Source organism: Hemitrygon akajei, chromosome 15, assembly GCF_048418815.1.
Source record: "Hemitrygon akajei chromosome 15, sHemAka1.3, whole genome shotgun sequence".
NCBI classification, from domain to species: Eukaryota; Metazoa; Chordata; class Chondrichthyes; order Myliobatiformes; family Dasyatidae; genus Hemitrygon; species Hemitrygon akajei.
In genome coordinates, this window is record NC_133138.1 from 41,147,016 (window position 1) to 41,174,305 (window position 27,290).

General features: G+C 43.8%; 1 protein-coding gene across 1 annotated transcript; it reads left to right on the plus strand.

Moving 5' to 3' along the window:
* The first annotated feature begins 464 nt into the window (after positions 1-464).
* On the plus strand, positions 465-21,169 carry ndufa2 (NADH:ubiquinone oxidoreductase subunit A2). The gene is made up of 3 exons (XM_073067426.1): positions 465-625; positions 17,012-17,118; positions 20,959-21,169. The coding sequence occupies exons 1-3, from the start codon at positions 507-509 to the stop codon at positions 21,045-21,047; spliced, it is 315 nt and encodes a 104-aa protein (XP_072923527.1). The 5' UTR covers positions 465-506; the 3' UTR covers positions 21,048-21,169.
* The last annotated feature ends 6,121 nt before the right edge of the window (positions 21,170-27,290 follow it).

Consider the following 27,290-nt stretch of genomic DNA (forward strand, 5'->3'; position numbering starts at 1 on the left):
AACAACTAAATATGTCAGGGATGGGGTAAGAAGGGGAGGAGGGGCATTAACGGAAGTTAGAGAAGTCAATGTTCATGACATCAGGTTGGAGGTATATAAGGTGTTGTTCCTCCAACCTGAGTTTGGATTCATTTTGACAATACAGGAGGCCAGGGACACCATACATACCGTCCCGCCTATTACTTCCTTGGATTGGTCAAATTCTCCGTTCCGTTTGCACCAATCCCTGCGATCTCCAATCCTATCACGGAACCGAATTGAGTGACAACTATTAATCGCCGCTCAGCAACGAGGCAGTCTGTTGATCCAATTGGTCCATCTGCAGCCAATCGTAGCTATCTTCATCTGGCCCGCCTTTGGAATGTTTCTATTGGGAGATTCTGCGTTATTCCCTAAAGTGATTGGTTCATCGTGACATCTCAAGTCGATAAGCACGCTGTCACTTTAGGAGATTCACTGTTCTGATTGGAGGTAGTTGCCCGTGACGACACAGGGACTGGAGCAGGATGGCGGCGCGGGCGGCTACGGCGGCCGTGGTGAGAGGCATCGGGTCAAAGCTGAGCCAGAACCTGCGGGAGCTGCGGATCCACCTGTGTCAGAGTTCGGCGGCTAGCCAGGGCGTTCGGTGAGCAGCGGCGGGCCTGGGCAGCTTGGGAGGAAGCAAAGAGGTTGGGGATGGAGGCGACTATTGGAAGGGGACTGAGCAAAGGTTGAAGGGACGAGGTCGTCGAAGGTGGGTGAGGTATATTGGGCTGAAAGAGGACAGAATATGATGGGGGCAGTTGAGCGGGGAGTCAAGGTTATTTGGGGGAAGGGAAGAGAACGAAATGGCAGAGAAGTAACGTGATTGTTGGGTAGGTGAGGTAGGGGTGGAAATATGAGATAGAGATTTGGGTTTATGGAAGTTCGGGTGGAGAGTAGTGATGAGGAAATAGTGAGATGGGAGGTGGCAAGGTCAAGTACAGTGAGGTAGAGGTACAGTGATCGGGCACATAAGTTCAGACAACACAGCAATTATAAATTATATAAGTCAGTGAAGGGCGATCTCCAGAATGAAAGGGTTAACGTTTGAAAAGCGTTTTGACAGCTCTGGGCTTGAACTTGCTGGAGTTTACAAGAATTGGGAGGGGGATCTAATTGAAACTTATCAAATATTGAAGAGCCACGATATAGTGGGCGAGGGAGAGGATGTTTGCTGTGGTGGGAATGTCTTGGACCAGAGGACACATACAGGGACGTCCACTGAGAACAGAGATGAGGAAGAATTTCTTTACCCAGAGAACGATGAATATCAACTTGCAAGTGTAAGATATTGGCGCAAAATCAAGACACAAGCAGAGACAAGAGGTAGAGTTCTGTTGCTGAGGTAGGGTTAGGATTGTGTAGGTCAATAGAAGAACCTGATAGTTGAAGGGAAGTAACTATTCCTGTTTCAGGAGGTGTGGGACTATAGATTTTTGTACCTCCTGCTCAAATGGTAGTAGTGAGAAGATGGCATGGCCTGGATGGTGAGGAACCTTGAAAATTAATGCTACCTTTGTCTATGCTTTGAAAGATTGGGAGGGCTGTAACTATGATAGACTGGGCAATGTCAACTACTCTTTGCAACCTCTTGCATTCCTCTGTTTTGGAAATGCTTTACCAGGCTGTGCTGCAGCCAGTCAGGATAATTTCAACCAAATGTCTGTCAAAATTTGTTAAGGTAGTGACATGCCAAATCTCCTTAAGAAAGTAGAGGCATTGACATGCCTTCTTTGTGATTGCATGTATGTGCTGGCTCCACGGCAGATGTTAATGCCTGGGTATTTGAAGCTAATCCTTTCCATCTCTGACCCACCAATGAAAACTGCTTTGTATTCTCCTGTTACAGGTCCACAATCCCTTATCCGAAATCCCTGGGGCCAGCTGCATTTCAGAATTCAGATTTTTTTTGGATTTCAGAAAATTGATAATTATATTGATAATTAACTTGTCTCAGTGCGGGTGGACTTTAGGATCTGGGGGAGCTCTGGACCTACGCACATCCTCCCATAGACTTTAAATCATCTCTAGATTACTTATAATACCTAATATAATGTAAATGCTATGTAAATAGTTGTTATTACTGTATTGTTTAGGGAATAATGACAAGAAAATAAAGTCTGTACATGTTCAAATGAGTGCCTGAGAGAGATCTTCTGGGTTTTCCTGATCCATGCTCTTTTACAAATACTATTACAGTTTATAGAGTAATATACTGATAAATGAAATAGTGGGATAATTATAGACCATAAATACACTAGCTGAGCCACAACTGACATCTGGCGGCCTCTGCTAGTGCTGCCACATCATGCCTCAGTGACATCAGCTGTTGGTGTGCCAAACAAGCCTTATTACGACATGCTCCACACTCCACGAAAAAACTTCGGTTTATGGAATTTTTCAGATTTCAGAATTTCGGATAAGGGATTGTGGCCCTTTACCCCTTTTCTGAAGGTAATGATGAACTCCTTGGTTTTGTTGACATTGAGGTTGCTATCAAAGTTCAAAGTAAATTTATTATTGAAGTATTTATTATCGCTGTCACCATCTACAACCCTGAGATTCATTTTCAGATTTGAAAATTTACAGTAAGTACAAAGAAACACAATAGAACAAGCATAATAATGATAGTAGCTATGGTGTTTGGCCTTCGTATCCAACAATGACAGGATACATGTGCCGGAGAGTTCTTAAAGTGGAAAAGCTGTTGCACTGGGATAGTTTCACTCTGTCAGCCTCAGAAGCCCGGGTCCGGCGGTGTGAACAAACATCACAAACAGAGGTCTTCCTTGAGGCTGTAATGGGTATCTGTGATGTCTTCTGTCGCTTGTCACACCCTATGCTCTCCAGAGGGTGTTGCAGTACTGTCTTCTTGGCTGTTGGATTTTACTGGGGTATAAGGCTGCTAGCTACCCTCACCAAGTTTAGCCTGCCTGTTGATGCAGTGTCCATGGTGGGGTAAGGGCTCTGGTGTCCATTCTGGAGCAGCTCACTCACTTTTGGCCCCCACCAGACACTCAGCTCTCACCTGTGGCTCCAAGTAGCTGTTTGCATGTACGCCCGAGTAATAATAATAAATAAATAAACAATTTATATCAAGAATATGAGATGAAGAGTCTACAGGTTGTGAATTTAGTTCAGCATTGGGGTGAGTGAAGTTATCCCAAGAATGCCCAAGAAAACATTTAATTGGAGTAGGGGGGAAATGTGATGCTATTAGGCAGGAACTTGGGAGCAGATGTTCTCAGGGAAATGCACGGCAGAAATGTGGCAAATGTTCAGGAAACAGTTGCATGGCATTCTGCATAGTTGTGTTCCATTGAGGCAGGGAAAGGATGGTAGAGTTAAAGAACCATGGTATACAAAGGATGTAGAAAATCTAGTTAAGAAGAAAAGAAAAGCTTACAAAAAGTTCAAGAAACTAGGTACTATTGGAGCTCTAGAAAATTGCAAGGTTGCTAGGAAGGAGCTTAAGAATGGAATTAGGAGAGCCAAAAGTGGCCTTGAGAGGGCCTTGGTGAGCAGGATTAAGGAAAACCCCAAGGCATTCTACAAGTATGTGAAGAGCAAGAGGATGAGCCGTGTGAGAATAGGACCAATCAGCTGTGACAGTGGAAATGTGCATGGAGTCGAAGGAGATAGTGGAGGTACTTAACAAATACTTTGTTTCAGTATTCACCAGGGAAAAGGACCTTGTTAATTATGGGGGTGACTTACAGTGGACTGAAACGCTTGAGTATATAGACATTAGGAAAGAGGATGTGCTGGAGCTTTCAAAAAGCATTAAGTTAGATAATTCACCGGGACCAGATGAGATATTCCCCAGGCAACTGTGGAAAGTGAGGACGGAGATTGCTGAGCCTCTTGTGATGACCTTTGCATCATTGTTGCAAATGTTGTTGTTGAATGTTAAATTGTCTTTATTTCTTACATCCTTCCCAAAAATCTTTGCGTTATGTCTCTAAATGTGCAATGGGCAATCACGGTAATTTATAATAAATGGAACATTAAATGTAATATAGAGTACACTCAAATCAGTGTGAGTTCATCAGTCTCATGGCCTGGTGGAACAAGCTTTCTCAGAGCCTGTTGGTCCTGGCTTTTATGCTGCGGTACAGTTTCCCAGATGGTAGCAGCTGGAATAGATTGTGGTTGGGATGGTTTGGGTGCCCAGTGAGCCTACAGACCCTTTTTTACACACCTGTCCTTGTACATGTCCTGAATCATGGGAAGTTCACAACTACAGATGCGCTGGGCTGTCCGCACCACTCTCTGCAGAGTCCTGCGATCAAGGGAGGTACAGTTCCCATACCAGGCAGTGATGCTCTCAATTGTGCCTCTGTTGAAAGTTCTTAGGATTTGGGGGCCCATACCAAATTTCTTCAACCGTCTGAGGTGAAAGAGGTGCTTTTGTGCATTTTTCACCACACAGCCGGTATGTATAGACCACATCAGATCCTCAGTGATGTGGATGCTGAGGAACGTGAAGCTGTTTACTGTCTCAACCCCAGATTCATTGATGTCAATAGGGGTTAGCCTGTCTCAATTCCTCCTGTAATCCACAACCAGCTCCTTTGTTTTTGCTACATTGAGGGAGAGGTTGTTTTCTTGACACCACTGTGTCAGAGAAGTGACTTCTTCCCTGTAGTCCATTTCATTATTATTTGAGATAAGGCCAATCAATGTAGTGTAGTGTTCAAGAAAGGCAGTAGAGATAACCCAGGAAATTATAGACCACAGAGCCTGACTTCAGTGGTGGGCAAATTGTTGAAGATCTTGTGAGGCAGGATTTATGAGCACTTGGAGATATAATTTGATTAGGGATAGTCAGCATGGCTTTGTCAAGGGCAGGTCGTGCCTTACGAGCCTGGTTGAGTTCTTTGAGGATGTAACAAAACACACTGATGAAGGTAGAGCAGTGAATGTAGAGTATCTGGATTTTAGTAAGGTATTTGATAAGGTTCCCCATGCAAGGCGCCTTCAGGAGGCATGGGATCCAAGGAGACCTTGCTTTGTGAATCCAGAATTTGCTTGCCTACAGAAGGCAAAGAGTGGTTGCAGATGGTTGGTATTTTGCATGGAAGTCGGTGACCAGTGGTGTTGCACAGGGATCTGTTCTGGGATCCCATCTCTTTGTAATTTTTATAAATGACCTGGATGAAGAAGTAAAAGGTTGGGTTAGTAAGTTTGCTCATGACACAGAGTTTGGGAGTGTTGTGGATAGTCTGGAGGGTTATCAGAGTTTATAGAGGGACATTGATAGGATGCAAAACTGGGCTGAGAAGTGGCAGATGGACTTCAACCCAGATGAGTGTGAAGTGGTTCATTTGGTAGGTCTAATTTGAAGACAGAATATAATATAAATGGTAAGACTCTCGGCAGTGTGGAGGATCTGAGAGATCTTGGGATCTGAGTCAATAGGACACTCAAAGCTGCTGCGCAGATTGACAGTGTTGTTAACAAGGCGTATGGTACTTTGGCATTCGTCAATCGTGGGATTGAGTTCAAGAGCCTTGAGGTAATGTTACAGCCATACAAGACCTTGGTCAGACTGCTCTTGGAGTACTGTGTTCATTTCTGGGCAATTCACTACTGGAAGGATGTGGCTACTATAGAGAAAGTGCAGAGGAGATTTACAAGGATGTTTCCTGGATTGAAGGGCATACCTTTTGAGAATAGGTTGAGTGAACTTGGCCTTTTCTCCTTGGAGTGATGGAGGATGAGAGGTGACCTGATAAAGGTGTATAAGATGATGAGGGGCATTGATCGTGTGGATAGTCAGAGGCTTTTTTCCCAGGGCTGAAATGGCTAACACAAGGGGGCATAGTTTTAAGGTGCTTGGAAATAGGTACTGAGGGGATGTCACAAAGAGAGTGGGGGGAGCGTGGAATGCACTGCTGGTAGTGATGGTGGAAGTGGATACAATAGGGTCTTTTAAGAGCCTCTCAGATAGGTACATGGAGCTTAGAAAAATAGAGGGCTATGTGGTAGGGAAATTCTAGGCAGTCTCTAGGTTTCACGGTCAGCACAACATTGTGGGCCGAAAGGCCTGTAATGTGCTGTAAATTTCTATGTTCTCTCCCCTCTGGTTCAAAAGCCTGATGGTTATAGAAGCATAGAAAGGTACAGCACACATTTCAGCCCATGTAGTGGGTACCGAATTATTTAAACTGCCTCCTCCCATTGACCAGCACTGAGACCATAGCTCTCCATGCCTCTGCTATCCATGTACCTATCCATGTTTTTAAATGTTGAAATCGAGCTTGCATGCACCACTTTGCTGGCAGCTCATTCTACAAACTCACCACCCTCTGAGTGATGAAGCTTCCCCTCATGTTCCCCTTATACTTCTCACCTTTCACCCTTTTTCTCTTAACATACCTGTAGAATCCCTTCACCTTATCTGCTAGGGCAGCCTCGTGCTTTCTTTTAGTCCCCCTGATTTTTTTCCTAAGTGTTCTCTTGTATTTTTCATTAGCACCAAATTTGTTCCCACGTGCCAATACTTGCTGTGCAACTCCTTTTTTCTCTTAACCAGGGTCACAATATCTCTTGAAAACCAAAGTTCCCTATGCTTGTTATTCTTACCTTTTGCTCTGACAGGCACATACAAGCCTTGTATTTTCAAGATTTCACTTTTGAAGTCCTCCCACTTAAAGATTCAAAGGTTTATTTATTCTCAAAGCATGTATCTGTATACAACTCTGAAATTCACCTTCTCCAGGTAGTCATGAAACAAAGAAAGGACATGAAAGTTGTTCAGAAAGAAACATCAAGCCCACCCACACAAAAAGAATGGCATCCCGATCATCAACCTCCAAAACACCTCTTCCACTGCACAAAACAGAACAGGAACATCCCCTCCACCCGCACAAAAAACCTAAAAAAAAACAACAGAACATCAAACAACCCCCCCGCACAACAAAACGGAAATGAACGGCTGATAAACAAAAACAGAATATGAAAACCGTAAGTCTGGAAAAAGTCCACAATTGATAAGCACAATAGTCCAACCCTTGAACGCAGAACCACCATACCATCCTCCGATATCACTGACATTCATTGAAAGAGAGGGCAGAGAAGCCTATCTGCCTGTCACAGCGAGCCACACAGCCATAGGCCACTTGCAGACTCCTCGGCAGCAATCGAAAGGAAGGCAGGCAGTGCTGAAAATTCGCTTGCCTTCTGCGTTTGCCTCGACATCGCAATCTTCCTTGACACTTTAATCGGCGATTACTGGACACTTTAACAGGCAGAATGGAGTCAAACATAGGCTCACGCTCCATCTTGAAGTTTCTTTGCATTCAGGTGTCCGAGTACGCGTTCGCTTCCCGGAATCTTCTCGGAGACAGCAAAATGTTGGATCACTCAGTCAATCTCCAAACTAAATCGCAGGTTCAAACAGTGCCAGAAACACCTGAAAAACAGATGCAAACAAAGTAAAAAAAAAAAAGAAATGGAAGGTGTTGACCGAGGGGAAAGTTGTTTGCTGGCGCCATCTTGACTGGAAGTAGACCTTTGTCAGAAGACCTGCCAATCCACACTTGCCAGATCCTTACTGATACCTTCAAACCTGGCCTTTCTCCAACGCATGGACCAGACCTCATATTTGAAACTAGACCACTAGATGCAAAATGTTCCCCTACACAAACTTCTGTCACCTGCCCTGTCTCATTCCCAGTGTCACACGTTCTCTGATTAGAACTTAAATGTACTAAGGAAGGAAACATTCCTGAACACATTTGATAAACTCTGTCCCATCTGTTCATTTTACAGTATGGGAGTCCCAATCAATATAATGATAATCATAAAATGATTCAAGATGGTGGCGCGATACAGCGCGCAGTGGCCACTTTGGAATGAATATCTGTACTCTGTCACGTAGGATGCTGTGTACAATCCTGATTTGATGGAGACAGACGTGAGAAGCACGGAGGAACATCTGGTGAAACTTTTGAAATCCCTGTTTCACTGCCACTGCTACTGTGCGATCGGAAAAATCTCCGGGAGGAAGGCCCCGAATCCTCGGCTTTGCCTTTTGCTGGCGGCCGGTGCCGGGGTCGAAGTGCTCAGCAGAGATGGTGCTCGGTGTCGGAGGGCTGGTCGGAGGCTCGAAGTTTTCGGACGGACTCGGAGTTGGCTGTGGTTGGGGCTTCCAGGGTGCTGTATCAGCAAGCTGCAGCGCTGGAGGTTCATGGCAGGAAGAGTTTTTCTTCCTTCTACCGTCTGCGTGAGATTACGGGCTATTGGGACTTTGAGACTTTCTTTTAAACCGTGCCATGGACTGCTCTTCATCAGATTACGGTATTGCTTTGCACTGTTGAAACTATGTGTTTATAATTATGTGATCTTTGTCAGTTAGTCTTTTATCAATTATGGTATTGTCTGCACTGTTGAAACTATATGTTGACTATAACTATGTAACTATGTGGTTTTGTGTAGGTCTTGTAGCTTTAGTTTTGTCTGATGGGTTTGTAGTTCCTTTCCGGGGAACGTGCTAAGACAGTAGCAAGATATTGATACGCAGCAGCCTCTCCGGACTCTGGATTGGGGATTACCAAATGTTATGTGGTTTTTCTTGTGTGGTCTGTTTTGTGCTTTTTCGTGATATCATTCCGGAGAACATTGTCTCATTTTTTAACTGCATTGTATTTGTGGTTTATAAATGACAATAAACTGAATCTGAAACTGAATGTATGGAAAGCTAAGATGCTATAGAACCTTATGTTGCTTGCAAGTGTGCATTCTCTGCATACGTTTGTTCTTCTAAATCCCTCAGACTGTTGGGTGGTCTGTAATAGAGCCCAATTAACGTAGTCGTCCCTTTCTTATTTTTCAGTTCCACCCATAATGACGCACTCGTCGAGTTCTCCAGTCTGTCCTGACAGAGCCTTGCTGTGACATTTTCCCTGACTAGTAATGCCACCCCTCCTCCTTTACGTTGCATCTAAAACAACGAAGTCCCAGGATATTGAGTTGCCAGTCCTGCCCCTCCTGCAATCATGTCTCACTAATGGCTACAGTGTCATAATTCTGGATGTTGATCCTTGCCTTAAGCTCATCTGCCTTTTCTATTATACTTCTTGCATTGAAATATAAGTGGCCCAGGACATTAATCACACCATGATTCCTGACTTTATCTGGAATCAGAATAGGGTTGAGGGGTAATAACTGTTCCAGAAACTGGTGGTGTGGGTTTCGAGGCTCCTGTACCTCCTTCCTGATGGCAGAAGCAAGAAGAGAGCATGACCTGGGTGGTGGGGGTCCCTGATGATGGATGCTGCTTTCCTGAAGCAGCGCTCCTTGTAGATGTGCTCAGTGGTTGTAAGAGCTCAGCTGTAGCCACTACTTTTGTAGGCTTTTCCATTCAAAGGCATTGGTGTTACCATACCAGGCTGTGATGCAACAATACTCACTTCTGCACATCGGTAGAAGTTTGTCAAATTTTTAAGTGTTGTTGTGGCACCAGTGAACCATGTGCTTTATGTCGTTGGTCTATGCAATTTCATCGCCTGCAGTTTTGCTAATGCCAGCGGTGGCCACAAATAGGTGATACTGGAGCTGTGCTTAGCCACACATCTATGGGTGTAAAGAGAATAGAGCAGGGGCACGCTGTGGGGTTGGCTTGGCAGAGAAGTGATTATGGGGCTGGTGTGGTGGAAGGGGAGGAGATGGGCCAGATGTTGGCAGCAAGTTGAGAATGTGGTGGTGATTGCTGATTGGCAGTTGATGGGTGGAGAGTGGTGGGGGCAATAATAGGGCACTTGTGAAGTAGAAAGGGAATAGAGATGAGAGTAGAGGTAACTGGTGACATGGGAGATAGATGTTTGGGGCAAGGAGAGGTGAGCTACTAACAGTGTACTCTCTTGACGTAGAGGACGGAATGGTAACAACGTTTAGCATAACATGGCAGGGGGTGGGATCTGGAGTGAAGGGACTCAAGATAGGATGGATGGTGAAAAAGCAAAGATAGCATGCAGTCAGACTGTCAGGAAGGCCAGGCAGATGGTAGGACAAAATTGCAGCCAGCAGGGTGAGTACCAGTGCATTAGGGGTGGAGAATCAAAAAGGGCAGCAGATACAGTACTCAGTGTTATATCTCAATGCACAGAGTACAAGAATATTTCAATGCATGGAGTATATGAAATAAGGTGGATCATCTTGTTACACTTTTACAGATTGTCAGGTACGATGTTGTGGTCATCACTGAATCATGGCTGAAGGATGGTTGTAGTTGGGAGCTGAATGTCCAAGGTTACGCATTGCATCAGACAGATAGGAAAGTAGGCATAGGGGATGGCATGGCTCTGCTGGTAAAGAATGTCATCAAATCAGCAGAAAGATGTGACATACAATCGGAAGATGTCAAATCCTTGTAGGCTGACTTAAGAAACTGCAAGGGTAAACGGACCCTGATAGCAGTTATATACAGGCCTCCAAATAGTAGCTGGGATGTGGACCACAGTTTACAGCGCAATGTAGAAAAAATGTGTCAAAAGGGCAATGTTATGATAGTCATGGGAGATTTTAACATGCAGGTGGATTGGGGAAAATCAGGTTGGTAATGGATCTCAAGAGAGTGAGTTTGTTGAATGCCTACAAGATGGATTTCTAGAGCAGTTTGTCATTGAGCCTTCTGGGGGATCAACTATACTGGATTGGGTGTTATGTAATGAACCAGAAGCGAATAAGGAGGTAAAAGAATCCTTAGAAGACAGTGATTACAATATAGTTGCATTCAACATGAAAAATGATACGGAGAAAATAAAGTCTGACTTAGCAGTATTTCCATAAGACGTAGGAGCAGAATTAGGCCATCTGGCCCATTGAGTCTGCTCCGCCATTCAAACCTAGCTGATCCTTTTTTTTTCTATCTCCTCCTCAATCCCAGTTCCTGGCCTTCAACCTGTAACCTTTGATGCCATGTCCAATCAAGAACCTATCAATCTGTGCCTTAAATACACCCAACGACTGGCTTCCACAGCTGCAGGTGGCAACAAATTTCACAAATTCACCACTCTTTGGCTTAAGAAATTTCTCCACACCTCTGTTTTGAAAGTGCGCCCCTCTATCCTAAGGCCATGCCCTCTCGTCCTAGAGTCTCCCACCATGGAAAATATACTTTCCACATCTACAATGTCTAGGTCTTTCAACATTTGAAAGGTTTCAATGAGATCTCGCCCCTCATCCTTCTGAATTCCAGCGAGTACCGACCCAGAGCCATCAAATGTTCCTCATATGATAACCCTTTCATTCCTGGAATCATCCTTGTCCTGAATGATAAGGGACCTTATAATAAACTTTTGTGGCATCTCCTGTTGAAGGTATCCTTGATGCGGGGGAGGCGAGTGCCGTTAATGGAGCTGGCTGAGTTTACATCTCTCTGCAGCTTTTTCCGACCCTGTGCTGTGGGCCATCCATATCAGACTTGATGCATCCATTTAGAATGCTCTCCCCATAGTGGCTGTTTGTGGTTGAGTTGGTTAGATATTTGGACCCTGAAGGGAATATGTTTAGAAAGTTCAATATTGTTTAATGCCATTTCTAGTATACAGTTGTGAAGGAGAATGAAATAATCGTTACCCTGGATCCAATGCAGCAAAAAGATAACACACAAGATAAAGAACACAATAATAATAGTAATAATAATAAAAACACGATAAATATAAATACATAAGATAGCTTACTGATGGTATGTGCACGAAGTAACTCCAGGTTGTCCGTAAGGTGATTGATGGGAAATATTAAAGTAGTGGTGGAGTAGTGGGTGGAGGTGTTGATCAGCTTTACTGCATGGGGAAGTAACTGTTTTAGAGTCTGGTGGTCCTGATTTTCTGGCAAATTTGTGAAGTATGTCTTTGATGGCAGGTAGGCTGGTGCTGGTGGTGCGTTGGGCAGTTTTGACTACCCGCTGTAGAGGCTTCTTGTCTACTGCAGTGTAGTTTCCATATCAGACAGTGATGCAGTTTGTTAGGATGCTCTCTACTACACATCTTTAGAATGACGTGAGGATAGTTGTGCAGGTAGAAGACAAATGATTAATTTATTACATGGTGGAATAATCTAGAAGAACTATTTGGCACCACGAGTGAATCTGCGGATGCTGGAAATAAATAAAAACACAAAATGCTGGCAGAAGTCAGTGGGCTAGACAGCATCTATGGGAGGAGGTAGTGACGACGTTTCGGGCCAAAACCCTTCATCAGGAGTGAAGTAACATGGGATGGTCGAGGGGGGATAAGAAGTGGGAGGAGGGATGAAGTAGTGAGCTGGGAAGTGATAGGCTGGAGGGAAATGTCTAGGGGGAAGGTGGAGAAATATGGGAAATAAAAGAGAAAGAAAGTTAGGGCTGTGGGGAGATTATAGTGAGGGGGAAAAAGAGAGAGAAGGCGAACCAGACTAAAATTATAGATAGGGATGGGGTAAGGGGGGGGCAGGGGTATCAACGGAGGTCTGTGAGTTGAATGTTCATGCCGGCAGGTAGGATGATACCTAGGCGGGAGATAAGGTATTGCTCCGTCAACCTGCGTGTGGCCTCATCTTGATGGTAGAGGAGGCCATGGACAGACATATCGGAGTGGGAGTGGTCTGTGGAATGGAAGTGTGTGGCCACAGGGAGATCCCGCCACTGCTGGAGGACTGAGCGCCGGTGTTCGGCGAAACGGTCTCCCAGTCTGCGGCGGGTCTCCCCAATGTATAAATGGCCACATCGGGAGCACCGGATACAGTGTATCACCCCAGTTGACTCGCAGGTGAAGTGGTGCCTCACCTGAAAGGACTGTCTGGGGCCTAGGATGGTGGTGAGGTAAGAAGTGTGGGGGCAGGTGTAGCACTTCTTCCGTTTGCAGGGATGAGTGCCCGGAGGGAGGTCCGTGGGGAGGGATGGGGGGGATGAATGGGCAAGGGAGTTGCGTAGGGAGCGATCCCTGCGGAAAGCCGAGAGTGGGGGGAGGTGAAGATGTGTCTGGTGGTGGGATCACGTAGGAGGTGGCGGAAGTTACGGAGGATTATACGTTGGATCTGTAGGCTGGTAGGGTGATAGGTGAGGACCAGGGGTACTCTATCCCTGGTGGGCTGGCGGTAGGATGGGGTGAGGGCAGAGGTGTGTGAAATACGGGAGATGTGATGGAGGACAGAGTTGATAGTGGATCCCTGCTCCCCTCTTACCCCATCCCTATCTATAATTTTAGTCTGGTTGTCTTTCTCTCTCTTTTTCCCCCCCTCTCTATAATCTCCCCCCAGCCCTACCTTTCTTTCTCTTTTATTTCCCATAATTCTCCACCTTCCCCCTAGCCCATTTCCCTCCAGCCTATTACTTCCCAGCTCTCTACTTCATCCCTCCCCCCACTTCTTATCCCCCCTCGACCATCCCATGTTACTTCACTCCTGATGAAGGGTTTTGGCCCGAAACGTCGTCACTATCTCCTCCCATAGATGCTGTCTGGCCTGCTGAGTTCTGCCAGCATTTTGTGTTTTTATTTGAATTATTTGGCACATTAGGTTTACTGTGTTTTATAGGATGCTGTCTGGATTAGAGGGTATGTTTTATGAGGAAGGTTGAGCAGGTTAGGACTTTTCTCTATGGAGTGAAGGAAGATGAGAGTGATATGATAGAGGTATACAAAATGATAGGAGGCATAGATGGAGTGGACAGCCAGAGTCATTTCTCCCAGGATGGAAATGGCTAATACAAAGGACCATTATTTTAAGGTGATTGGAGGGAAGTATAGGGGGATGTCAGAGGGAGGATTTTGTACACAGAGTGCATGGAACATCCTCCCTGTCAAGGGTGGTGGTAGAGGCAGAAACATTAGAGACATTTAAGAGATTCTTAGATAGGCACATGAATGATAGAAAAATGGAGGGGTTTGCAGGAGGGAAGGGCTAGGTTAAAATGTAGGCAGAACATTGTGGGCCAAAGGGCCTGTGCTGTTCTGACGGGCAAAAGAAATGCTTCAAAGATGACATCAAAACCAGCCTGAAGAAATTCAACAGGACATCTAAGAACGGGGAAGGCATTGCACTCAATAGATAGACTTGGAGGAAATCTATTCAACAGGGAGCTGCACTACATGGGAATGACCTACACTGTGCTGCAGAGAATAAGCGGCAGCCATGAAAGGAGCGACTGAACAACTAAGCGACCGAACTACAGCCAGCACCTACTCCAGCATGCTCTGCAAGCAGGGTACATGGACCCCAGATTGGGCTCCACAATCACCTGAGACAACCCCTTAGGAGAACTTCACACTCCACTCCAGTGATGCCACTATGCTGTACTGTTCTATGTAATAGTAAGTACAATGGATTGTGGTTAATTTGGCCACCGATTAACTGGGGAGCTGTTTATTTGGGTCAACTCTTAAAGAACAAAATCTCATGGAGAAAGCAGCTGGGATTCTGTTCATTTATTTGGAACACTATGCACCTCAATTGGGACAGGAAGCTGTCGCCGAACAGTTTGTAACTAGCATTAGTCACATCCATGTGCACTTGTGCGGCCATTATACACCACACCTAGGTTAGAGTGAGCAGTTTTTAAATGGCATCTGTTGCGTGTTTTAGTGTTTTTGTCACTGATAATTGGTAAGGACTGCTTTGTTCACTCTGGTTTCGAACATTCAGGCTTGGAATTGCCAGACATGGCCAGGAATGAAAATGAAACTATTTCACTACTTCAACAAGTTTGGAACTATGAAGAATTTGAAGGTATCAACAGTGGTTTCAATGTTACAATGAAAATGAAGATTTGAAGGATGCAATCATCAAAGGCATGAAATGAAGGCAGTCAATTGCATGCACTGATTTTGTTCAATCAAAAGAACTCAGCAGATGAATTCCTCCATCGATAACAATTGGGAACTAATACAGTTTTATAGTACTGTAGTAATATTGATAGTTCTGTTTCTTTTAAATACATATTTTGTTACTTTGTTAAACAGTAGTTTGTCTTTTTTATACCTTTTTAACTATTTCCATGAAACTTTAGCTAATTGAGCCAGCTGCTTCATTGGGCCAAAATGTGCTGGTCCCGATGTGTCCCAATTAACGGGAAATCACTGTAGTCATATTTCATTTGATTCATTTGGCAGCAGGTGAAGTTTCAGAAGAGTGAATAGGAAAAAAACTTGCCATCTGTTACAGGAAAGAGATATCAGGGGAGACGAATTGAAGGTGATTGATGAAAATATTTAATGTGGCAACTGGTGATTGGAATACATTGCCTGAAAGGTTTGTAGAAATAGATTAAATAATGGATTGCAGCCTACTGAACTATGGCCAGTTCTGTAGAGAAATGTTGGGTAACTCTACAGTAGGGCTGAGTTGTTCCAGATTTCCAACGCTGCAACAAAGAAGTCAAGTAAACCAGTGGTCAGATATCCAAAGTTCAAAGTAAATTTATTATCAAAGTATGTATGCTACCATATAATCCCTGAGATTCCTTTTCTTGCAAACATTCACAGTAGAACAAAGAAATACAATAAAATCAATGAATAACTATACACAAAGACTGACAAATAATCAATGTGCAAAAGAAGACAATCTATACAAATATAAAAAGCAAATATAATACTGGGAACATGAGTTTTAAACTCTCGCTGGAGTTTTAAAAGAGTTTAAAAAGTTCTAAGAGGTTCTCTTAGAAAGGGCTAGATAGAGTGATGTGGAGAGGATGTCTCCTATGGTAGGGGAGTCTAGGACCAAAGGGCACAGCCTCAGAATAGAAGGAGGTAAGGAGGAATGTCTTTAGCCAGAGGGTGGTGAATCTCTGGAATTCATTGCCACAGATGGTTATGGAGGCCCAGTCATTGGGTATTTTTAAAGCAAAGATTGATAGATGCATGCTTAGTTAGGGTGTCAAAGGTTATGGGGAGTAGACAGAAGAATAGGATTGAGAAGGATAATAAATCAGCCATGATGGAATGGTGGAGCAGATTTCATTGGACACTTGGCTCCTCAGCTCCTCTATCTGCAGGTCTAAGGAGCTCGCCATTCTAGCTGTCTACATGTGAGCAGACAGCTCCTTTCTCATATCTAGTTCCTCAATACCCCTCGGTAACTTTGGTAACCCCTTGGTAAATGAAGAGTTCATGAACTGGTCCTGGAACCCTTCTTCCCTTACTTTTAAAACCGTCCCACTTGACAGATGTCTCCTTACCTGCAAACTGCATCTTCTAATCAATTTCTGAGAGTTCCTATCTGATGATATTGAAATTAGCCTTCCCTGGTAGGACTTTAACTTGAGCACAAGTCCTGTCTTTTTCTATGACTATCTTGGAACTAATTGAATTCTGGTCACTGGTTTCCAACACCCCCTCACCCCATTCCCCCCCCCCCCCCCCCCCCCCACCGACACATCAACCACTTGGCCAACCTAAGAGGGGGTAGTGTTTAAGGCTATTTACATATGAGATCTTATGACATAGAAGTACAATAGGGCTGTTCGGCCCATCAAGTCTACTCTCAATTCCATCATGGGTGATTTATTATCCCTCGCAACCCCATTCTCATGGCTTCTCACTGTAACCTTTAATACCCTTAATAATCAAGAACCCATCAATCTTCACTTTAAATATACCCAATGACTTGGCCTCCACAGCCATCTATGGCAATGAATTCCACAGATTCACCACCCTCTGGCTAAAGAAATTCCTCCTCATCTCTGTTCTAAACAGATGACCCTCTATTCTAGAGCTTTGTCCTCTGGTCCTAGACTCCCCCTCTATCGGAAACACCTTTTCCACAATTCCCACCCCCCCACTCACTGAACCTATCAGGGTCATCTACTGTAACGGCGCTCCCAATGCGGCATCCCTCTATGTCGGTGAAACACAATGTAGATATGAGAAAACTTTCCTGGACACACTGAACTTGGGGCAGTTGTACTGATGTGGGATTAATTTTGGTTCCTTGCAGAGAAGTGACTAATGCAGAATAGTCTCCTGTGCTTCTCCAGTTTTCAATGGCTTTTAATGTTTTCTTCACTCAGGGATTTCATCGAGCAGCACTATGTGACGGTGAAGAAGGCGAATCCTGAATTTCCCATTCTGATCCGAGAATGTGCTGGCATCCAGTCTAAAGCATGGGCGAGATATGGTAAGAGATGAAGTTCACTGTCAGGACAACAGTTGAAATTGGGGAAATGTCCTCAGATGGTTTGAAATACTTCCTGGAGCTAAGCTGAAGAAATTTTGCAGTACCTTCAGAGACCTAGTGCCAATTTTCCCTCTAATATTTTTCCCAGTGAGTTGTGGACATGCTATGTGGGCACTGAAAATGTGGCGACACTTCTAACGCCAACATCCTCGAACTGTGTTGATCGTTGACACAATCAACTCATTTCACTATATGTTTCGATGTACATGTGATGTGACGAATAAAGCCAATCTCTTTAAAGAGCGGATTTTGGCTGCAACATTAAAACATTAAAAATAATTTTTGCTGTCTGCTGGGAGAAAATAATGCCAACACATGAGAATCTCTGTAGGGGAGAAAAAAATATGAACTTGAACACAAATTAAAAAACGTGAGTGGCCTCTCAGGATTGAATGCAGAAGATTTAAAACAGAAAATGCTGAAAATACCCAGCATGTCAGGCCTCATCTGTGGGAAGAGAAACAGGGTCAATGTTTCAAATCCCTTTAAGCCACTACTGTCAGGGACAGGGTACAAAAGCATCAGGATTAAGACTGCTACACTGAGTCATAGAAAAGTATAGCACAGAAACAGGCCATTCGGCCCATTTAAAACGCCCTGGACCATTTGAACTCCCCAGTCCCATCGACCTGTACCCAGATCATAGCCCTCCATACCCCTGTCATCCAGGTACATATCCAAACTTTGCATGAACATTGAAATTGAGCTTGCATGCATTGCTTGCACTGGCAGCTCATTCCACACTCTCACAACCCTCTAAGTGAAGAAGTTACCCCTCATGTTCCCCTTAAACTTTTCACCTTTCACCCTTAACCTATGACCTCTAGTTGTAGTTCCACCCAACCTCAGTGGAAAAAGCCTGCTTGTATTTACCCTGTCTATTCCCCATCATAATTTTATAAACCTTTATCAAATCTCCTCTCAATCTTCTATTTTCCAAGGATAACTTCTTCCCCCAGGCTGTGACCATACCACCATCGAGATCTCATCACTAGGATAACAGGCTGTTTACTGTTTCCTGTGCTATACACTACATGCATTCTAAATATATATTTATTTAGTTATGATATTTTGTTTTATGTGCTGTGTATTGTTGGTGCACCATGGTCCGTAAGAATGTTGTTTCCTTTGGTTGTATATGTGTACAGTCAGATGACAATAAACTTGAACTTCATTAGAACTTTGAAAAAAAAATACTCAATAATCTTATTAATCTGATTGGTAAATGGCTTTATTATTGTCACATGTATGGTGAAAAACCTGCCTAGCTTACTGTACATACAGATCAGGTTGTTACACAATGCATTGAGGCAGAATGGGGTAAAACAATAACAGAATGCAGAATAAAGTGTTATAGTTCCAGAGAAAGTGCAGTACAGGCAGACAAATGTAATGCAAGGTCATAAGGAGGTAGATTGTGAGGTCAAGAGTCCATCTGATCGTATTAGCAAACTGTTCAGTGTTATAATAATGGTCTGCTCTTCCACAGTTCTGTACATTCTCCTTGATGTGGATGTCCCAGTACAACTCTGGGATTAAGCTGTAAACGAGGTTAACTGGCCACCAAGTTAATGGGAGCAGCTTGAGAATATAAACAAACAGCTTTAGGAGCTGCAAAATGCAGAGCAGGAAGACATGCCCGGCAGGTCAGGCTGGGAAATCCTTCCCCGTTCAATGGGGGAAATAAAATCGAGTTGAGCCAGTGTAAGATGTTAACAGTCTTTTTTTTCCAGGGAAGAGGAGTCCAAAACTAAGGGGCTTAGGTTTAGGATGAGGGAGAAAATTTTCAATAAGGACCTGAAGGGCAATGTTTTCACGTAGCGGTTGGTGAGTAAATGGAACGAGATGCCCGAAGAAGTGGTTGAAGGCAGGTACAATAGTATAATTTAAGGAGCATTTAGAACATGAAACACTACAACACAAGCAACATACACAAAATGCTGGTGGAACGCAGCAGGCCAGACAGCATCTATAGGAAGAAGTACAGTTGACGTTTCGGGCCGAGACCCTTCGTCAGGACTCTCACACCACAACACAATACAGGCTATTGAGTCCACGATGTTGTACAAGCCTTTTAATCTACTCGAACATCGATCTAATCCTTCCCTCCCACATATTTCTCTGTTTTTCTGTCATCCATCAACTTAGCTAAGAGTCCCTTAACTGTCCCTAATCTACCTGCCTCTACCACCATCCCAGGCAGGGCATTCCACACATTCACCAATCTCTGTAAAGAACTAACCTTTATCTCCCACTATACTTTCCTCCAAACACCTTAAAATTATGCCTTCTGATATTAGGCATTCCACTCGGGGGGTGGGAGAGCCTTTGTCTGTCCATTCAATCAATGCCTCTTATCATCTTGTACACCTCGATCAAATAACCTCTCATTCTCCTTTCTCTCCAAAGAGAAAAGCTCTGGGGGAAAATCAGATGGAGGTTGATAAGTACAGTTATTCTCCAAGTTACGAACAACTCGTACTTATGAACGGCCTGTCATAAAGCCTAATATGTTAAAAATTCGTCAGCTCGAGGAAGGAGAATGCCGTCCACCATTTTAAGTCAGATCACATTGCTGTTAACACTGTGTTGAGTGTGTAACTTTGTATTTGGCTTAAATTTTTCTTAGCAAGATTCACATTGACCCCCCCTCCCTTCCAGTTAGCACCACCCCCCACTTGTCCCATTTAAACTGTCTCAGTGCGGGTGGACTTTAGGAACCGGGGGAGCTCAGGACCCGCCACCCACTGATTCTGCAGTGTTTCTGTTCTGTTGACGGAAAATGATCACGAATGAAAGTAAAGTGAAAATAATAAAGCGATCGGAACAATTTTAAAAGATAAAGTGAGAATAATGGAGCATGTGAAAGGCCCTGTCCCGATGAAAGCTACAATTATTACTAAGCAATGCAGTGGTTTAATTATTGAAATACATATGTTTCTTAAGTGTTTTATTTGCATAAAAAGGTAAAATATATGCTATACATTAAGAAAAACGTTTGACTAACTGACACTAAATAATACCGGATGTACCTGTTCCGACTTGCGTACAAATCCGACTTAAAGACGGACTTAGGAACAGAACTCGTTTGTAACCCGGGGATTGCCTGTATGAGAAGGCGAATAGATTGCATTGAAATAAGTGGGGGAATGTATGTGAGTTGGGATCCTGGAGGACTTGATGGGCTGAATGACCTCCTCCATGTCCTACAACAAAAAAATTTAACAGTCACAAAAGCCACTGTACATATAGGTAAAAGTTGTTAATTTATATTGTTATATCATTTGCCTCGCTCCCATCAGCGAGGAGGCTATGTAGTATCCACGGCAGGACCACCAGGTTCAAAAACAGTGACTTTCCCCAAGCAGTAAGGCTGATCAACACCTCCACCCACTAACCCATCCCTCCACACCCTCAACCACCACTATTTTATCATTTCCTGTCAGAGTCACAGCCACTCCTGTGCCTAGCATCACTTGCTGGACAATTCATTCTGTGTAAATAAGCTATGTTATGTTTTTATGGTTATTGTTTTTATTATTATTGTGTTCTTTATTGTGTTATTTTTGTGCTGCACTGGATCTGAAGTAACAATAATTTTGTCCTCCTTTACATTTGTGTACTGGAAAGGACATTAAACAATCTTGAATCACTCGGACAACAATTGCTAATTCTCGTAAGCTGTATTTTGCAATGGTACCCAAGTTAATATTCAGTCCTGAGGTGCAGTTTACCGATCTGATTCTGATGCATGCATTCTTTATTTCCCTCCTGTTTCAGACTTTGGAAGAGAGAGAAATGTACCGCTAGATAATTTAAATTCTGAGCAGGTGGCGAAGGCACTGGAGTCCCTGATTACCAAGCCGTGAACTACAGTCCAATCCATGTGTGAAGAACAAACAGCGACGTGGGAATGTTTGTTTCACTGCATTGCCAGATTTTCCTTAGTGGAAAGAAATTTAACTGTAAAATAAATCTAATTTAAAATGGATCTGTGTCCTGTCTGCATCCATTTTCTGCAGTTGTGTTCCAAATGTCGTTGGCTGTAACACTGTTAATGAGCATGCAGATAAAATATTAAACCAGTCCCTGATTGCCTAAGCAACATCTTGGTGTGACGATTTCCCAACCGTGCAAGATTTAAGGGCAATTTGTGTTGTGAATTGGCTTGGGATTTCTGGGTCTTGTTTTCCTTAGCTCCTTTAATGGTTCACACAGATCATCGTCCCAGCTGTCTCATACTGGATTGAAATTCAAGTTCCCAGATGTGAGAGCACTTAAACTAAATACTAAATGCCTCTGAAGTAATTCCAGTGTAAAAAACTTCCCTGATCACCTGACCATTTTTTTTTTGCCTCCGTGTGAGAATTTGCAGTTTAGCGTTTTTAACTGATGCTCCTACAGTACTATGCAAACTCTCTGAGGACCTGTCCTGAGTCCAGCATCTAGATGCAGTCACAAAGAAGGCACAGCAGCAGATATATTTCATCAGGAGTTTGAGGAGATTTAGTATGTCACCAAAGACGACCGCAAATTTCTACAGATGTACTGTGGAGAGCATTCTAACTGGTATGGGGAGGGGCGTGTAATATACAGGATCGAAATAAGCTGCAGAAAGTTGTTAAATTACTCAGCTTCATCATGGGTACTTAAATTAAATTGTTAAATTACTCAGCACATCTTCAAGGAGCGATGCCTCAGAAAGGCGGCATCCATCATTAAAGACCCAAATCACCCAGGACATGCCCTCTTCTCATTGCTACCATCAGGGAGGAGGTACAGGAGCCTGAAGACACTCACTCAACGACTGAAGAACAACTTCTTCCCCACTGCAACCTGATTCCTGAAAGGACAATGAACCCATGAACACTACCTCACTATTTTTTGCACTACTTATTTAATATATAGATATATTCGCACTATAAGTCATGGTTTTTATTTTTATGTATTGCAATGTACTGCTGCTGCACAACAACAAATCTCATGATATGCAGGTGATATTAAATCTGATTCTGAAGTCTTAGACGTGTGTGTGTGTGTATATATATATATTTTGCTTAGACGCCTAAGACTTAAGCACAGTACTGTAGTACTTTTATGCATTGCACTGTATTGCCACAAAAAACAACACGAATATCATGACATGTGAATAATGATAACCCTGAGTCTGATACGGGTCTCTATTGTGGACTGACAGTGGGAAGGGAACAGGGAGAGGGGAAGCATCAGAGAGACATTCTATTCATTTGTTATTTGCTGTGTCATATGATGGGTGATCCTGGCCTTTCCACGACCGTGATTGTTCTTTGGCAAATTTTTCTACAGAAGTGGTTTGCCATTGCTCTCCTCTGAGCATTGTCTTTACAAGACGGGTAACCCCAGCCATTATCAACACTTCAGAGATTGTCTACGTGGTGCCAGTGGTCACAAAACCACAACTTGTAATATGCACCAGCTGCTCATATGACCATCCACCACCTGCTCCCATGGCTTTATGGGGCTAAGCAAGTGCTACACCTTGCCCAAGGGTGACCTGCAGACCAGCACCAACACCTCCTTTGGTAGAGACATATCTCCACTCCACCACCCTCATTCTGTAATGATCAATAAACCAATTGTTTGGAATCAAATGACTGTACCCGGAGTTTCATAATTGGGTGTGTCTGCACCCACGTCCTTGACACGACTCTGGCACCTGTCCCACAGCCCTTCCGTGGCACTTCACCCTCACCACTCCCAACATCCTTTGCTCCTGCAAGATTTACAAACTAGCTGTCCACTCCACATTGACAAATACAGTACTGTGCAAAAGTCTTAGGCACCCTAGATATGTACACTGTATTAGCCCAAAACTTTCCACAGTCCTGAAAAAAACTAGGTATGTAATGATAAGAGATCTAGAAAATTATAAAGCTAGCAGGAAGGAGTTTAAGAATGAAATTAGGAGAGCCAGAAAGAACCATGAGAAGGCCTTGATGAACAGGATTAAGGAAAGACATGCTACAAGTATGTAAAGAGGATAAGACGTGTGAGAATAGGATCAATCAAATGTGACAGAAGTGTGTATGGAAGCAGAGGAGATAGCAGAGATACTTATGGAATATTTTGCTTCAATATTCACTATGGAAAAGGATCTTGGCAATTGTAGGGGTGACTCACAGTGGATTGAAAAGCTTGAGCTTATAGACATTAAGTAAGAGGATGTGTTGAAGCTTTTGGAAAGCAACAAGTTGGATTAGTGTCTGGGACCAGATGAGAAGTACCCCAGGCTACTGTGGGAGGAGATTGCTGAGCCTCTGGCGATGACCTTTGCATCATCAATCGGGATGGGCGAGGTTTCGGAGAATTGGAGGGTTGCAGATGTTGATCCTTCATTCAAAAAAGGGAGTACAGATAGCTCAGGAAATTATAGACCAGTGAGTCTTACTTCAGTGGTTGGTAAGTTGATGGAGAAGATCCTGAGAGGCAGGATTTATGAACATTTGGAGAGGCATAACATAATTGGGAATAGTCAACATGGCTTTGTCAAAGGCAGGTCGTGCCTTACGAGCCTCATTGAATTTTTTTTGAGGATGTTACTAAACACATTGATGAAGATAGAGCAGTAGAGGTAGTGTATATGGATTTCACCAAGGCATTTGATAAGGTACCCCATGAAAGGCTTGAGAAAATAAGGAGGTATGGAATTCAAGGGGACCTTGCTTTGTGGATCCAGAATTGGCTTGCTCACAGAAGGGAAAGCGTAGTTGTAGACGGCTCATATTCTGCATAGAGGTTGGTGACCAGTGGTGTGCCACAGAGATCTGTTCTGGGACCTCTTCTCTTCATGATTTTTTTAAATAAATGACCTGGATGAAGAAGTGAAGGGATGGGATAGTAAGTTCGCTGATGACACAATGGTTGGAGGTGTTGTGGATGCGCAGGTTGACTCTGTGGTTAAGAAGGCCCACGATGCATTGGTCTTCATCAACCCCGGGCTTGAGTTTAAGAGCCAAGAGGTAATGTTACAGCTATATAGGACTGTGGTCAACCCCACTTGAGTTCTGGTCACCTCACTACAGGAAGGTTGTAGAAACTACAGAAATGGTGCAGAGGAGATTTACAAGGATGTTGCCTGGATTGGGGAGTATGCCTTATGAGAATAGGTTGAGTAAACTCAGCCTTTTCACCTTGGAGCGGCAGAAGATGAGGTGTGACGTGATAGTGGTGTATAAGATGATGAGAGGCATTGATCGTGTGGATCATCTTTTTCCCAGGGCTGAAATGGCTAGCATGAGAGTACACAGTTTTAAGGTGCTTGGAAGCAGGTACAGAGATGTCAGGGGTAAGTTTTTTTATGCAGAGAGTGGTGAGTGTGTGGAATGGGCTACCAGCAACAGCGGTGGAGGCGGAAACAATAGGGTCTTTTAAGAGACTTCTGGATAGAAAAATAGAGGGATATGGGTAACCCTAGGTAATTTCTAAAGTAAGTACATGCTCGGCACAGCATTGTAGGCTGAAGGGCCTGTATTCTGCTGTAGGTTTTTCTATATTACTGTAGCAATAAAACAAAATTGTGATATTGACTAAATGTCACAGGGCAATTGAAGGTTGAATATGAAACACTGAGGTCATTCATTCCACAAGATTTTGCCAATGTTGATGCCAAATCATACTAAATGGGGGTTGAAGGGTTACAGGGAGAAGGCAGATTGGGACTGAGAGGAAAATTGCATCAGCCATGATGAAATGGTGGAGCATCCTGTGCATCATCTATACCCCTACATTCAGTTTACATCATGCCAAAAGCTGACAGTAAATCAGGCACTCGAGATATTGGATGCTGCCATCACCAAACAAGAAATGCAGTCTAGGCATTTTGCAAGTTGAGCCTGTGGTGAGGAAGACAAACATGATGGTGGCATTCATGTCAAGAGGACTAGAATATTAAAGGAAGGATGTAATGTCGGGGCTTTATAAGGCACTGGTGAGGCCTCACGTGCAGTATTGTGAGTAGTTTTGAGCTTCTAAGAAAGGAAATGCTGACATTGGAGAGAATTCAAAGGAAGTTCCTGAAAATGATTCCCGGATTGAAAGGTGTCGTCATATGAGGAGCATCTGGGCCTGTACTCACTGGGATGGGTGGGGGGTGGGGAATGTTATTGAAATCTGTCAAATGGTGAAAGGCCTTGATTGAATAGATGTGGACAGGATGTTTCCTATGGTGGGTGAATTCAAGACCAAAGGGCACAGCCTTGGAATAGAGGGGCATCAATTTAGAACAGCGATGAGGAGGAATTTCGTTAGCCAGAGAATGGTGAATCTGAGGAATTTGTTGCCACAGGTGCCAATGATGGCCAAGTCATGGATAGGTTTAAGGCAGAGGTTTATAAATTCTTGATTAGTCAGGGGTTGAAGGGTTACAGGTAGAGGCAGGCAATTGGGGCTGAGAGGAAAATTGGATTAGCCATGATGAAATGGTGGAGCTGACTCAATGGGCCAAATGGCTTATTTCTGCTTCTATATCTAATGGTCTAAGAAACAGTCCACCCCAACACATTTCAAGTCAGTCAGGAACTTCAATCAGGCTTGTTTGATGAAATCTCTACCCAATTACCATCAGCAAATAACCTGCAACACTGGGGTTCCCAACACACTAGACCACTGCTACACTACAATAAGGAATGGTTACTGTTCTGAGCCCTGACACATTTTCACTTGGCTATTCTTCTACCTGTATACATGCAGAGGCTGAGGAGCAAAGCTCCAGAGGTAAGGACAACAAAAAGGTTGCAGGAGGCGAAAGAGCGGCTACAGAATTGCTTCAAGTTGGTGGACTGGGCCCTGTTCAAGGATTCATCAGAGGCTCTGAACGAATATCCGAGTTGTCATGGACTTTATAAAAACAGTCATAGACAAGTGTGTTCCCACAAAATCATTCAGTGACTTCCTCAACTAGAAGCCCTGGATGAATCATGATCTACAATCTGCTGAGGGTCAAAACAGTGATGTCCCTGTTCACTAGAGTTCTCATTAAGGACAGCTTGGTCCTCCTTCGATCAAAGGTTTGATACGCGTACCATTGATTTTTTTGAACACACCCTTACATCAGTGTATTTCCTCTACGAGGGGAACTACTATGAACAAATGGACGGAGTGGCCGTGGAATTGCCCTTGTCACCAGCTATTACTAATTTCTACATGGAGAATTTTGAGGAGAGGGCTCTGAGTTCATCACCCCTATGCCCCAAATGCTTCTTCAGACATGTCAATGACACCGTCATAGCGTGTCCTTACGGACTCCAGACACTCCAACAGTTCTGCGACCATCGGAACAGTATGCACTCAAACATTCAATTTACGATGGCGACAGAGGAGAATGGGGTTGCCTCCATTTCCTGGACATTCTAATATGACTAAAACCGGATGGTAGCCTCAGGCATGACGTCTGTCGGATGCTCACTCGAACAGGACTTATACCTCAACGATAACAGCCACCATCACGCCTTCCAACATAGAGCAGTTCTTTCTACTTTAACTGTGCAAAGCCTGTTTTGGAACCAGAGAGTCTCCCTGAGAAAATAAGACGATTACACACAACATTCCTACGGAATTGCTATAAGGTGAAGAAAATCAATCTGGCTCTTAAAAGGGCCGACAAAAAAGTCAGGACCTAACAACGAGGCTACCGCCTGTCTTCTCTATATTTCCACGATTTCTGGAAGGATCGCCAGGATCCAGAAGAAGTACTGGCTTAGTAGCACCACAAGCCCACGGGGAAGCTCAAGTCACAGCTGAAGCAGGTCAAAGACGGCCTGGGACTCTGGTCGGCTGGCACTGACAGGATTTCCTCTGAATGTGGAGCAGCGTATATTGACGGTGGAAACCCGCATCAAGGAGCACAGGAGGTAAATTGGTCAGGATGATCCAGAGAAATTAGCATTAGTAGAAAACTGCATTCGCAATAGCCACAGGATTGACTTTGAAGGCAGAAAACTATTGTGACAAAGGAAGCCATTGAAATAAAACCAGAGGAGATGAATTTTAACAGTGTCCCGCTCCAAGTCAGAACTGGAATTCGATTGTAAACAAGGTGGCAGAGCAGAAACTGATTGGATGAGAACTAACCAATC

Coding starts and splice junctions, on each gene's coding strand:
- ndufa2 (XM_073067426.1), top strand. CDS start 507: ATGGCGGCGCGGGCGGCTACGGCGGCCGTGGTGAGAGGCATCGGGTCA. Junction 626..17,011: donor GCGGCTAGCCAGGGCGTTCG/GTGAGCAGCGGC, acceptor TTCTTCACTCAG/GGATTTCATCGAGCAGCACT. Junction 17,119..20,958: donor TAAAGCATGGGCGAGATATG/GTAAGAGATGAA, acceptor CTCCTGTTTCAG/ACTTTGGAAGAGAGAGAAAT.